This window comes from Echeneis naucrates, chromosome 3 (genome assembly GCF_900963305.1).
Source record: "Echeneis naucrates chromosome 3, fEcheNa1.1, whole genome shotgun sequence".
Taxonomy (NCBI): domain Eukaryota; kingdom Metazoa; phylum Chordata; class Actinopteri; order Carangiformes; family Echeneidae; genus Echeneis; species Echeneis naucrates.
Window position 1 is genome coordinate 2,301,190 of NC_042513.1, and position 13,636 is coordinate 2,314,825.

The following is a 13,636-nucleotide window of genomic DNA, read 5'->3' on the forward strand; positions in this document are numbered from 1 at the left end:
AATACTCATCAAGCAGAAACAGTGCCATCGAAACACAGGGTGCATCTATTGTGCATGCTGATATTATACCAGCCTGCTCAGTATTAGTGTTTGTGAAAACTTGGGATGATGAAATATTCCAGCATTATGCAAGTTGGAGTCTTAACCATTTTAGGAAAAACCTGGTTGAAATTTTTACCACCGCTAATACTTCAAACCAAGAGACCCAAGTATTTTTAATATCAGATCTGCTTACTTGCAACAATGTGCCATAAATATGTCAAGGAGAGCTTCTAAAACACAGGAAATGAGAGTGCTTCATGGGACCTAGTTTAGCTAGGTTTGCTCCCATTTAGGAAAAAAGACTCAAACACAACCCACAACCCTGAAAGAATGATTTCCTGAATAAGAGCAATTTGTTGACGTGTTGACTAAAGGAGGATATTGGTATCCTAATGGGAGAGAGCAACACAAACACCAATAGAAATAACAATTAAGCCTCACTATATTTGAGGACAGACTGCTTTATAAATGTAACACTTCACTAGAGTAAAGCACATAAGGAATCACCCTGAAAGTAATTTCATAAAAAGTCCTGTATAAATGGAGTTTATGACATGTGAACAATAACTGGTCCAGAGGAGAGGTCTTTGAGGCAGTGCGACTGTTTCACAGCTAAAACTGCAGCACCGTGTGGTGTCAACACGTGAATTTTTATTTCTTCCTCTGTCTGTTTACAGTTCTATGTATGACATCTGAACATATCTTGAGCAAGGTTGTGAGCATGAAAGAAAAATCTCAGAAATGCAAGAATTTACCCTGAGTATATTTTGGGTGTGAGGTGTGAACTACAATGTGAAGAAAGTTGCTTGAAGTCAGACAAAAGAAACCTTGTTTCCCACTTGAGGAAAACACATATTTCATAGTCAACCACCAACTATATAGTGACATAGTGGCTGAAACTGAGAGCTTGCTCCTAAAATGTATTGTAGCAAAATCAGTTCCAAGGATCAAACAAACAGCTACTAAGATCAAAATGGTTAGAGTCCAAGACTCCAAACCATCAAGAGACGCCATCACAGCATGACGATGAAGCTACACGTTTTACTTATGTACCTGAGGCGGTCAGGTGGTTCCTCTTCCCTTTCTCTGGCTGAGCTCATTCTTTCTGTGCTATGTCACATAGAGTTACAACAAGCCATCCAAGGAAGTGTGAGCTCTAAAAGGCACTTGCAACCAAGGTTTTTATCTTACTGGATTATAAAGATGGATGATGCCTTTTTAATAATAATAATAATAATAATAATAATAATGGATATTTGTATAGCGCTTTCCATATATGCAGGAAGATAAAAACTACAATAAAAAATTGTGTTACCTGGTCCCAGGTAATGTACCCTGGGACATTACCATCCCGCCTCATTTTTAAAGGGCTGACTTGTTTTGTCTATTCTGTTTTTGTTCCAGTTCTTAAGTCCTGCAGGAAGAGAGGTGTCCTCTTCAAAGTCCTGTAATCCTTCAACCAGCTCCTCATATGATGACTTCTCTTGAAATGGTCGGGGTCCCAGCAGCTCCACCATGTCAGCCTTGTCTATAATACCCTTTTCTAGAAGTCGTTTTGCCACCTGTGACACAGGTCAAAAACAGAGAAGAGGATTTTAATTAATATAAAATATAATCAAGGCTAACTTAAACATCATTAGTATGTCATATTATCGAAGGCTGACATCCTGAACAGATTCTTATTTAAAAAAACAAAAAAAAAAAACAAGTTCTGTAGCAGCAGTAATGTAATAGTGACACTTAATGCTATTAATAATGTTAGCATTTGCTAAATAATAAAAATTAATTACATCAAAGAATCATAGAAGAACAAAAAGAAAGAAAAAGAAATCAGTCAATGCATCATACTGTCTTTGAACTGTTTTTTCAGGCACCATCTGACATAGTTCTCACCTTCTCCACCATTTCTTTCTTGTCAGTGACAAGTTCAAGTGTTCTCTGGAAGGCAGCATCAATGAGCAAGCGGACTTCCTGGTCTATTAGCTGCGCTGTAGGTTCACTGAAGGGTTTCTCAATGATTATGTTTCCCTGCCGAGGCAAGTCAAAGGAAACCGGGCCCATAGCCTCATTCATTCCAAACTCTACAACCTAAAATATGAAAAGAAATGAGCACCATGAAGGGGGAGCAGGAGCATTTGTTGTCAGCAAATACTGAAATGTAGTTTAGAGCAAACGATACAACTTCACTTTAAACCCACCGTTTGCTATGTACTTAATTTTCCAGGGAAAATTTGACTTTGACCTATTTCTTTGACCTACTTAATAAGCTTAACTTTTAACTGAGCACTTGTATGAAAAGTCGGGACTTTATTTCTGCTACCACTACCTGCTGTTGGCATTCCACTCAAATAATAAATAGCACACTGGCACTGTGCTATATCCTGAAGAAAATTACATCTGAACTCACAATGAAATGAAATACAGTAAATTAAATGAACTAATTATCTTAGAGTGCAGTCATCCATTTCTTCTTTTTAGCCATGAAATGTTACAATGTTCAACACTTCTTTGAATCAGGGATCCCTACTGTATAACACAGCCTTGTACTGGCATTTGTAGTGTATAGCCACATAAATGTAGTTAAATGTGGTGATTACCTGTTCATAGGCCGACTGTGTAACTTTCCTGAGATTGTCTTGTGCTCCAGTGGTGACTCGATGAAGGAAAACCTGCTCGGCCACTCTTCCACCCAGCATCATGCACATTCGGTCAAATAACTGTTCCCGGGTTAACAGGTACTGTTCTTTAGGCAGGTACTGAGCATAACCCACAGCTTTTCCTCTGGGAACAATAGACACCTGAGGGAGTACATTACAATCTGATATCTCACTTTGATAAAAAAAAAAAAAAAAAAGTAAAAAACCAAAACAATACAATGATAGCACCACAGTGCTACAGAAAACAGGTAGCTTGAGTACCTTAAGCAGGGGGTCTACATGCTCTAGGAACCAGCCCACGACAGCATGTCCGGCCTCATGATATGCCACAGTTGTTTTCTCTAGCAGCTGCAGAGTCTTTTCTTCCAGACCTTGGGGAAAGGAGAGTTTTTTTTACAAGAAATCAATGTATGTTTGTTTTCTAAAAGAGCTAAGCTATCACGATTGATGGGTTATTCACAGCAGCAGCACAGAGTCAGAGTCGCAGCAGCAGCACAGTCAGACCCAGAGCCGCAGCAGGACAGAGTCAGAGTCGCAGCAGCAGCAGAGTCAGACCCAGAGCCGCAGCAGGACAGAGTCAGAGTCGCAGCAGCAGCAGAGTCAGACCCAGAGCCGCAGCAGGACAGAGTCAGAGTCGCAGCAGCAGCAGAGTCAGACCCAGAGCCGCAGCAGGACAGAGTCAGAGTCGCAGCAGCAGCAGAGTCAGACCCAGAGCCGCAGCAGGACAGAGTCAGAGTCGCAGCAGCAGCAGGACAGAGTCAGAGTCGCAGCAGCAGCACAGTCAGACTCAGAGCCACAGCAGCACAAAACTGAATTTATAGCCATTAACGCCAGTGGAAAATGGCTATGAGCATAATTTACAAAGAGCTTTTTACTTTTCCCATTTCACCCCAGGAGGTGAAATTGTGTCTAAGCTGAAACAAACACAAAAAACATTGGATCAGCACTGGATCCATCTTTAGTTGTTGAACAGTAGCTAAAGATTATTCTAGATTTACTTTCATTAAAGAAACTTGTAATTAAATGATGTCATGATAGCCTGCATTGAATGTCTGTTTTTCCAAAATCATCTTGGTGTGTTGTGAAGCTAGTTGGGATAAATAAACCTTTAATATGCTGAACATCCATGTGGTATATATATATATATATATATATATATATATATATATATACCACATCGAACAGTCAAATTATGATCACTGTTATATCAAAAGCATGAATATAGTTGTTAACTTACCTCCTATTATTCTTTCAATTGCCTGTTCAAAGTGATAAGAACTGACATGTTGATTGAGGTGACGTGCAGCAATCAGAGCAGCCTCATTACATACATTAGCAATATCAGCCCCTGAGACACACAAACAGACATCACACTCAAGTTACACTGCAAATTCACAGACAAAACAAGATCAATAGCAACTATTTTATATGCATGTAAAGGCTGAGCTGTGTTTATTTCTTTTTCTTACCAGTAAAACCTGGGGTCAGTGCAGCTAATTTTCTTGCCAAAGCATCTACTTCTATACTTGAGTCCAACTTCAGGGGTCTTAAATGAACCTTAAAAATGGATGCCCTTCCTTTAATGTCTGGTGGGCCTGTAAAGAATACATAAATAAAAATCTGTAAAATATTATGAAATTTAAAGACGTTTTTTAAACTAGAAGCTGGGTATAACACTAGGAGCGTGTAGTGAGCTGTGTTTTGGGATCCACAGAAAGACTAAGAGAAAACCAGACTAAACACAGAGGAGTGGTGCGTCCCATCCCTCATGCTGGCCTCCAGTTATCTAATCCTTTGACTATAGAGAGTCGGCGCTCTCTAGATTATTTTGACCTAGTTTTCTTTGTCAGAGAGAAAACTGCTGTGCCTGGCATTGTCTGCTGCTGCTGGCCTCAAGAAAAAGATCAACAATCTCAAACAAAAAGATAAAAGTGCAGAGCATGCACCACAAGTGGGCAGGTGCACAAAAGAGAACATAAGCAAATATTACAGGCTTGGCACTTATTTTAAAAACCATCCAGTAAATGCTATTGTGTTAGCTGTGTTAATAGTAGTAAATTTAAGCCACATGAAGCATGGTAGAATTGTTAATAAAAATTTGCCTCAGCCACCCTCAGGGTTGTATGCCCCTGCCAACATGCTGAGTTGCAGGAAATATAGTAACAAACTTAGCATTTTAAATTATCCAGAAATGTTTTTTGCAGAATATTATGAATGAATGACTGGTCAGACATAATGCTTCTAGCCCTGGCTGTCACTGGTACCATGGCGTAAAATAAAGTAAATTAAAATTGGGATCTGTACATTAATGACACTGAATTGCACTTGCTGAATAGTCCCTGAAATGACAGATTACTGGGGTTGAACAGTAATGGATTCATACATCAGCAGGGATATATAAAACACCACTGGGGAAGAATGAGGGAAACGAGTAAAAAAACTAAAACAAAAATAAAACTGCATCACAGTAAGAGGACACACAAATAGCAGCTAAGTTATTTAAGATAATTTCCATGGTAAATCAAAACCTGCAGATACTATAACTCTTCACACTGGTTGTACAGTAGGATGTAATTTGAGTTTTCTCACGCACAGTCAGCGTGGAAAGTTGGCCTAGAAAAATTCAGAATTTCAAAAAAGGAAGGATAATTCATTTAAACAAAATTGGAATATAGTATTAATAGTATGTCTTATATGAGTATGAGTAAAGCAAATGCAATGAAAAATAACTGTTGTTCATCAGAGCAAGTGACCAAGTGCCGTACTTGACCTATGTAAATATGTCGATCGAAGCGTCCGGGCCTCATCAGAGCTGGATCAAGGATATCAGCTCGATTGGTACCAGCCAAAACAACTACATTGTTGCTACTGTTAAACCCTGTAAAGAAAAGAGGTGTTTTCAAATTTGACATCAGAAATGGTATAAAAGTCCAAAATCTGACAAAAGTGAAATTACTGCTTACCATCCATTTCCACAAGCAGCTGGTTCAGAGTGTTTTCCTGTTCACTGTGGTTACTACAGTTTCCTCTTTTCCTGCCAACTGCATCAATTTCGTCAATGAAAAGGATGCAAGGGGCATTTTTTCGAGCCGTGGCAAACGTATCCCTCATCTATTATCATAAGGGGCAAAGTGAAATAAGAAAAATTGTGTTACTGGTCAATAAAAAACAGGACAGAAATGGTATCGTCAGCTCTATGTATATATCCTCAACACTGAAAAATAAAAAGAAATATTGGGTTTACAGATGATGCTGCCAGAGGCATACACTTTGTATGATCCATCATTCAGCTTCCAGACTAGATTCTGTATTCAGCCCAGTACTGACCCTTGCTGGACCAACACCAACAAATATTTCCTGGAACTCAGAGCCACTGACGGTGATGAAGGGGACATTGGCCTCCCCTGCAATGGCCTTAGCAAGCAAGGTCTTCCCAATCCCAGGTGGCCCCGATAGTACTGCACCCTGAAAACAAACTCAAACAATTATGTTATTTATTTCATTCAATTATATAATGTGGTCTGACAGCAGTAGTTGATGAGAGCTGTCCATTAAGTTTATTTGTGGTGTTTCTTGGCCTAATCAACACATTTCAGTTGTGTTGTTTAGTGGTACTGTTGGTAAATAAAACATAGCCCGATTGAACTTTTCTAATCCACATTTTGTCAAAAATGTGTCAAGCAAATAAAGAGCAACAACAGTCCTCATCATAATAACCTTTATAGAATCAGTTCATTATACAACTGCTGCAAAGAAACCTCAATACAGGGAGCCTAATAAGAGGAAGGGAAAGGACACTGGTCCAAGGCAAATCAATACTTTGGTCTGAAGACTCCAGATTTAAGATTTTTGGTTTCATTTATATGCTTTTGTAGGATACAGAATAAGTGAATGGATGGTATCATGTTGGCAAAACAATTGGACAATGACCCAATCTACCTGCAGGCCATATATTATTATATATTAAGGCCTATTTTCAAGGTGAAGAAGTGCTGTATCAGATGACCTGCTAAAGGAGTTGTGTCCACATATTTGTTTGGCATGCATGTTTATATTATAGCACTAATGACTAAAATAGGTGTGGGGTTTCACCTTTGGGATCTTGGCTCCAAGGTCCTGATACTGATGCGGATTCTTCAGGAAGTTGACAAACTCCAAGATCTCAGATTTGGCTTCTTCACAGCCTGCGACATCCTTGAAACACACATTGATGTTTTCTTTGATTAGCTTAGCTTTGGATTCAATCATGCTAAAGGGGTTTGCTTGGCCCCAACCTCCATGTCCACCTATAGACGGTCCTTGCCGCATGGAAAATATCAAAAAGCCCACCAGAAGCAAGGTGGGCAAAACACTAAATAGAAATGTCCTGTGGAGAAAGAAAGAGATCTTCAATTAAACCAGAAACACAGGAACAAATCCAATATGCACAGAAGTCATGTAGCTTTAATACGAAAGTTACAGTTTCTCACCAGTCACTTTCAGTGGTATAGAAAACAGATACTTGCGGGGGATCAAGGCCCATTTCCTGCTGGGCCACCTCCAGATTATGCTCAAATGATTCAACACTTCCAATGTTGAACCACAAATAGCTCTGAAACATACAAACAACATAAAAGCTGTACTGTAATTTCTGGACTATAAACCGCTACTTTTTTCACACGCTTTAAACCCTGCAGCTTAAACAACTATGCGGCTAATTTATGGATTTTTACGGGTAATGAGCTTCATGCTGCCAATACATATAGCGTCACATCAGACTAATGAAATTACTGAGCAGGTCACAGTGGACCAATGAAATTGTTCAAATTAAATTAAACGCACCCACACTAAATTCTTCAGATCAGTCATTTATTTTGCACTTCATGCACACACTCTTATCATGGAAAACACACAAAGCAATGCATGTGATGCAACCAGGGGCGTTGCAAGGCTTGCTAGTGCCCCAAGGCCCCATGTTTAAAAAGTGTCTGCCGACGCGCCTGGATGTTGCTTTCAAGTTAAAGTCGATCGATCTGGCGAAAATTTGAAATCTTTCTATTTAACGTAATTCCTGCCATATGCCATTTCCTCCCATATTTCCAACACCTGCGGCTTATATATGTACAAAACTGTTTTTCTCTTTAAATTTAGCAGGTGTGGCTTATATTCAGGTGCGCTCTATAGGGGACAGTGGGGTGAGTTGTGCCACCCCTGTTAAAACCTAGAAAACCGTAGAAGGAATGGGTCATGGGACCATCCCATTTTAAAGAGGAATCCATTTTACTCACCCTGTGAAGAGGGGAGGCACATGGGACAAGCAGTAAGCACATTAAGTTTTTTGTAAGTTCAAAAAACTATTTTTTAACCTTCAAAGTGACATTTTTATGATTGAGGTTTATTGATTGTTATTTCTGAATAATTATCGACAGGTTTGAAAACATTTCACACGTGTTAGTGCTTTGGTAAGCTCCAATATGAGGTTATACTGTTAGCATGATGTTAGCTCTAAAACTCTGGGTGATACAATTTTTTTAAAAAGGTGGGGATGGGGTGATTTGGTGCCATGATTATTATTATTATAAATACCATATACCTTACATATACCACTTCATCAATGGAGCACCAGCAGGATCCATGGGTCATTCAACAAAATCTGGATGGATGAATGAAGAAGCTTTTGTCATGTTCCTGGAGCACTTAATACGTCACACCAACTGCTCTATTGATCACCCAGTCCACAACCATGAATCTCACATCTCCCGGAATGCTGTGACAACTGCAAAGGAAAATGGTGTTGTCATGCTCACCCTGCCACCTCACATTGCTCACATTGCTTACAACCCTTGAACAAAACAGTCTATGGACCCTTGAAGACCTTCTAAAACAGAACCATGGATGGCTGGATGCGTAAACATCCTGGTAAAACTGTGACAATATACGAGATTCCAGAACTTGTGAAGGAAGCATTCATGTCAGCAGTGACACAAAGTAACATCATCTCTGGATTCAGAGCGACGGGCATATACCCCTTCAACAGGGGTGTTTTCCCAGACGAAGATTACGCCCCATAGTCACAGATAGGCCAAACCCAGAGGAGCCCTCCACCAGTGCTGATCTGTGTGCATCTTCACACTTTGATGTGGAGCCATCAACCCATGCCACAAGTCCTGAATGCCCATCAGCACTTCCAGACCCAGGGGAGCCACCTGCCATGCTGCCTAAACTGAATCCTGAACACTCATCCTTAATTGATGGTTATCCATCAACTGATTCTCCTGCCCATTTAGAGTATGTATCTCCAAAAGACATACTTCCCTTCCCTAAAGTAACAGCAAGCAAACTAAGACTGAAAAGAAAGAAAGTAAAAACCAAAATCCTGACCGACACACCAGAAAAGCTGGAGCTTGAGAAGGCACACAATGAGAAAGGAAAAAGAAAGGCTGAAAAGGAGAAGAAAAAGAATGAAAAAGAGGAGACACAAGCTCTGGAAGGATCAAAACAAACCAAAACCAGAAAGAAAGTGGTTGTCTACAATCGCTCAGAAGAAAGCAACATAACCATTCCGCTTAGCGACACCACTGACTATGATAGTTAAGAAGATTTACAGAATGATGATAATGGTGGCAAGGATTTGTGTGCTGGTGACTTTTTCATTGTGTACTTTGCAGATAAAACCAAATCCTATAACTACATTGAATTGGTGGAGAAGGTTGACAGCGCTGGCATAAGTGCAAAGTTTCTCAGACGAAGTCAGAATACTTCTTTGGATGGAAAGCCCATCTTCACATTCAAAGAAAATGATGGACTCATCCCAAGAAGTGATTGGCTCAAGAAATTTCCAACATCACAAAAACTTGGTGGTACAGCCAGAAGGGAGCAGAAGTTCATATTTCCCTGCAGCATTGACAAGTGGGATGTCGAGTAGTATGCTGGGTCAGTGAGGACAGTTGCAGTTGATTAAGTTCTCATTTTGTTCTTAAAAATTTAAATAGACCTGGTTGAAGAAGATTGGAGCAAGTCGGATCTTGAGTAGTAGCCTGGCTCTGTAATAATTAGCCCACAGTTGATTTTTGTTCATTTACAACTTGTATAATGCAAATGAATTGTTTTAAAAAAAAAAAAAACTGTTAAAAAAGGATTCTTCTTTGTTCTTTGTTTTAAGTACTGCTGATTTTAAATAAACATTTTATAAGTAATTTGGTGTTGATTTTTTTCTTGCTTTGATACAGTATATGAAATGAAAATGTTCTGTTTCACCTCAATAATCAATGACACAATTTACCCCGCACCCGGGGCAAGTTTTGCCAAGAGACCACTTTTTTTTTTTTCTTTTTGGAAAAGCCATATTTTTCAAACAGTTTATTTAAGAGCCAAAGTTATTGTTCCCAGTCATGCACAACATCCTGAAATACATGTACATATTCAACTTGGAGGCATTACTGTCATGCCCTCACTTTAAAGACACCTCAAGTGAAAACTGGCACAACTCACCCCACTCTCCCCTAGTCCGGAAATTATGGTAGTTAAACACAGTGTATACAGAATTATTTTAAGCATCAAGCTATCACACAGTAACTCTGGTGCTTGTTGTCTCTAAGCAAAATCCTGGATTCTTTTAGTGACCAGAAATAATCTGCAAGTTCTTGATTATTTTATGTAAATAACATATTAGCATTTGTTACTTTTATCATTGTTCTTGATGATAAATGCAATCCCTTTATGTGCAAATGGTCTGCGCCAAAATGAGATATATTAGAATTTGTTCTGTCATATAAAGTACTACAGTATTACCATCATGTTGAATTATGATTGGCGCCCGCCAATACCTAGCGATTTCATAAACTGGTTGGTTTTCTCTACACAGTGCATCTTTAATGGGCACAATGTTTTAAGTGGGTTGAAGTTGGATAGAAAAATGTGAGGATCTGTACGTTTTGGGTGAAACTGTAAGAAAAGTAAAGCTAAATGGATTTATTCTGAATTAGAAACAGGGATCTTATTGGGACGTTACATCTGATAGATGTTGTTACACCTGATGTAAAATGTTGACATGTGGAAACACATTAAGCCACAGTGTCATAGTTTCTACTGCTCATGAACACACACTCTCATCTTAATTATAGAAATCTGTCCTGCTACATTCTTTTCCAAAGATCCCCAAACATTATTTACAAGATTAACAAAATCCCATTATAACTCTGGCACCCTGGACTCTGACATAATTGACCTAATTTCATTTAATCTTTGCCAGACTAGTGCAACTTACCACTTCTGATGTATTCACTCCATGGGCAGGAATGACTTTGACATATTGCTTGTTGACAACCTCCAAATGATCCACCTACATAAACAGCACAGGAACCAATTTGTCCACATGGTTGGAAACACAAACAGGGAAATGACCCCCCCCAGTCTCCACGTTAGATATTAAAACAACCTCACCAAACCTCTGCCCAAGTAGGTATGCACAAAGTCCTTCCAGGAGATCTGGACCCCAGTCTCTCTGAAGTGAAAGTACAAAAAAGCTGAAGCCATGCCTGCTGCACCGATGGCAAGATTGCATACTACTATTCGATCCAAAGGAAAATCTTCCTGTGATATAAAGAAAGGTTGGCAGAGAGATTTGATGGATTAATGAGTTACCTCTACAAGACACTGTGTCAAAATGCCAGTTAATAACAAACACTGCTTCAACAATAAATCGTGTTACACTCATTTCAGAGTATTTTTTAAATAAATTACAGATAGAAGCAGATATAGTTATTCACACCCAAAATTGCCTCCACCAATGATATCCTTCCTTTTTTCCTCCTCGCCATCTTTTTTCCTCATCATCTTTCATGTCCTCCCTGTCACCTGCAGGAGACTCTTGCACTTCAGTATTTCCATCTAAAGAAGACGAGTTATGCACTGCAGCAAACTGGAAATGAGAAAACGTACATGGAGCACTTTTTGTACTGACACACTCCTTACCTTCAGCTGATTTGCTGACGTCCGTGCTCTCTTCACTCTTTGGGGAAACCTTTTCAAAGCCTAAACAAGTTAAACAAGGTGCACACAAAACAATTCAGTGCAAATTCGTCTTCATGAGATAAAATTAATCAGTTTGTGCTGTACACTCATTTGACTGCATTTTATACTAAGTATATAATAAGAGTATTAAGATGTTTACCCCTTGGTGGTTTATTTGAGCTCAGAGACCGTACCAGCGAGAAGCTTTGCTGATAAAATCCTCCACATTTCCTTTGGATTAATGATGTTTTCTGTAATAAAATCAAATATCATGGATATTTTAGCAGGCAAAGCAAAGCCATAAAAATCACATGTGTGAAAGAAATATGGGGCAGGGATCCCAGAAATCAGCATGTCTCATGTTACATAAAGGTAAAACAGTAAAATGAGATGAAAACATGATCATCTAATCTCACACAGACTATCTTTAATGTTAATATGAGCTAAACTTTTTTTTTTTAAATCAAACAAACCCAAACAACATCATTTACAGGATTACTGTAATCTCCTTATTAAACTAGGCAATCTGGATTCTGTCACTGTAAATCTAATTTTATTGAGCTATTACAACAGTTGTGCAGATGATTCACTTTTACTTGACACTGAATGGATTCTGTGTATCTTACATGATATTTAGTTTGAAGGGACCATAAAATAGTTTCTGATTTATCATCAGAGCACATGTGTTCCTTGATTTTAGCTGGGTATAGCAATGCTGATATCTGAGAATGATAGAAATTTCAAAGTATTGTTAGCCTATGATGTTTTAGTACAGTGTTGGGCCATCACACTGGATGGACCAAAACAGCTTCAATAGTCAATGATTCTGCATGTCTTTGAAGCCTGTCAGGAACAATGGACAAAAATCTTCCAGCTGTCTTCCACTTTAAAATGCCAGCGTGGTTGTGACAGCAGCACTCATTATTAAAGCCTTGCTTTGAAAATGATCAGTTACAGTCTGAACTTTTAAATTTGCACTGCGTAAATTGCCTCATCTCAACTACATACATTCATACATACATGCACACACACACACACATATATATATATATATATATATATATATATATATATACACACACACACACACACATCTCCACTCAGTTCAGCCTAGATCAAATAAGTTCACAATTTTACAAGCTGATGTATGACTCAAAACTATTCCAATGTGTTAACATCCAAATTTTGCTTCGCTTATTTTTAAAGCTGAATTAATGAAAGATTTGGCAACTGGACATCACATGAACAAAATTAACTGGGACACGCCCCCTTCGGAGTCATGAAAGGGGAAATCGACGTTTAAACTCCTTCAGCACAAACAGCAAACAAACGGTCTGTTTGTTTGTTTTCGGGCTCTGCAGCTGCACTCAGGAACACCGTGTTCCCTCTCACGTCTCATCCAGCCCCCTGCGGCTAAACTATAACGGAAACTATTGTGAAAGAAGTTTGTATTCAGTTATATTTCGTAAAAAAGCAGCAAATGCATTTAAAAAATGTACTTAATTAAAAGTCAACTGACCGGCGGGAGGGAGCTGCCGGAGCGAAAAGTAGCAGAAATGGTGGATGAAATACGGCTCCACGTCCGAAGCCGGTTCCGGAAGGGCCCGACACCCAGAGAGAGGACACCCATCGAGTCCGACAAGCTGCCTCGGTCTCACCGACTGGTCCGACAGCTGAGCCATCAACCAGGCTCCTACAGCCGAAACCTGTTATTCACTACATCTCGCGAGAAGTCGGTTATGAAAGTGCAGAGATTTCATTCGCGGTGTGGGTTTACATGAAGAGCATCATGTCTGAGGTCTGACCAGATGAGATTAGACTCAAACATGTCCCTGATGTTACCATAACAACGACACCTCTGGTCCAGCTGTGGGTTGTGTGTTTCCAGTGGGAAGATACAGCATAGTACTTGTGCTTTAACATGCATGTACAGCACACCGTCTTGA

The 13,636-nt window shown here is 39.3% G+C and overlaps 1 protein-coding gene across 3 annotated transcripts; it reads right to left on the reverse strand.

The window, feature by feature from the left end:
• Nucleotides 1-11: 11 nt before the first annotated feature.
• On the reverse strand, nt 12-13,378 carry LOC115040835 (AFG3-like protein 1). Of its 3 annotated transcripts, none has more exons than XM_029497896.1 (17): nt 13,210-13,378; nt 11,851-11,941; nt 11,652-11,711; nt 11,449-11,534; nt 11,121-11,270; nt 10,945-11,019; nt 7,169-7,290; nt 6,792-7,065; nt 6,027-6,164; nt 5,663-5,810; nt 5,470-5,577; nt 4,169-4,294; nt 3,937-4,047; nt 2,961-3,070; nt 2,640-2,840; nt 1,936-2,130; nt 12-1,604 (listed from the first exon to the last, which is right to left on the reverse strand). In XM_029497896.1, exons 1-17 carry the CDS (start codon nt 13,318-13,320, stop codon nt 1,386-1,388), a joined length of 2,325 nt encoding a protein of 774 aa, XP_029353756.1. In that variant the 5' UTR covers nt 13,321-13,378; the 3' UTR covers nt 12-1,385. The 3 variants fall into 3 exon arrangements, with proteins under 3 accessions (XP_029353756.1, XP_029353755.1, XP_029353757.1); XM_029497895.1 differs by having other exon boundaries at nt 11,449-11,567; XM_029497897.1 differs by lacking the exons at nt 11,449-11,534; nt 13,210-13,378 and having other exon boundaries at nt 11,851-11,914.
• Between the last annotated feature and the right edge of the window lie 258 nt (nt 13,379-13,636).

Bases quoted from the DNA above. Each gene is read 5' to 3' on its own strand.
- LOC115040835 (XM_029497895.1), bottom strand. From the start codon at position 13,320: ATGGGTGTCCTCTCTCTGGGTGTCGGGCCCTTCCGGAACCGGCTTCGG. The intron at 7,291-10,944 runs GTAAGTTGCACT...TGTATGTTTCAG, and splicing joins GAGTGAATACATCAGAAGTG to AGCTATTTGTGGTTCAACAT. The intron at 5,578-5,662 runs GTAAGCAGTAAT...TTTTCTTTACAG, and splicing joins GCTGCTTGTGGAAATGGATG to GGTTTAACAGTAGCAACAAT.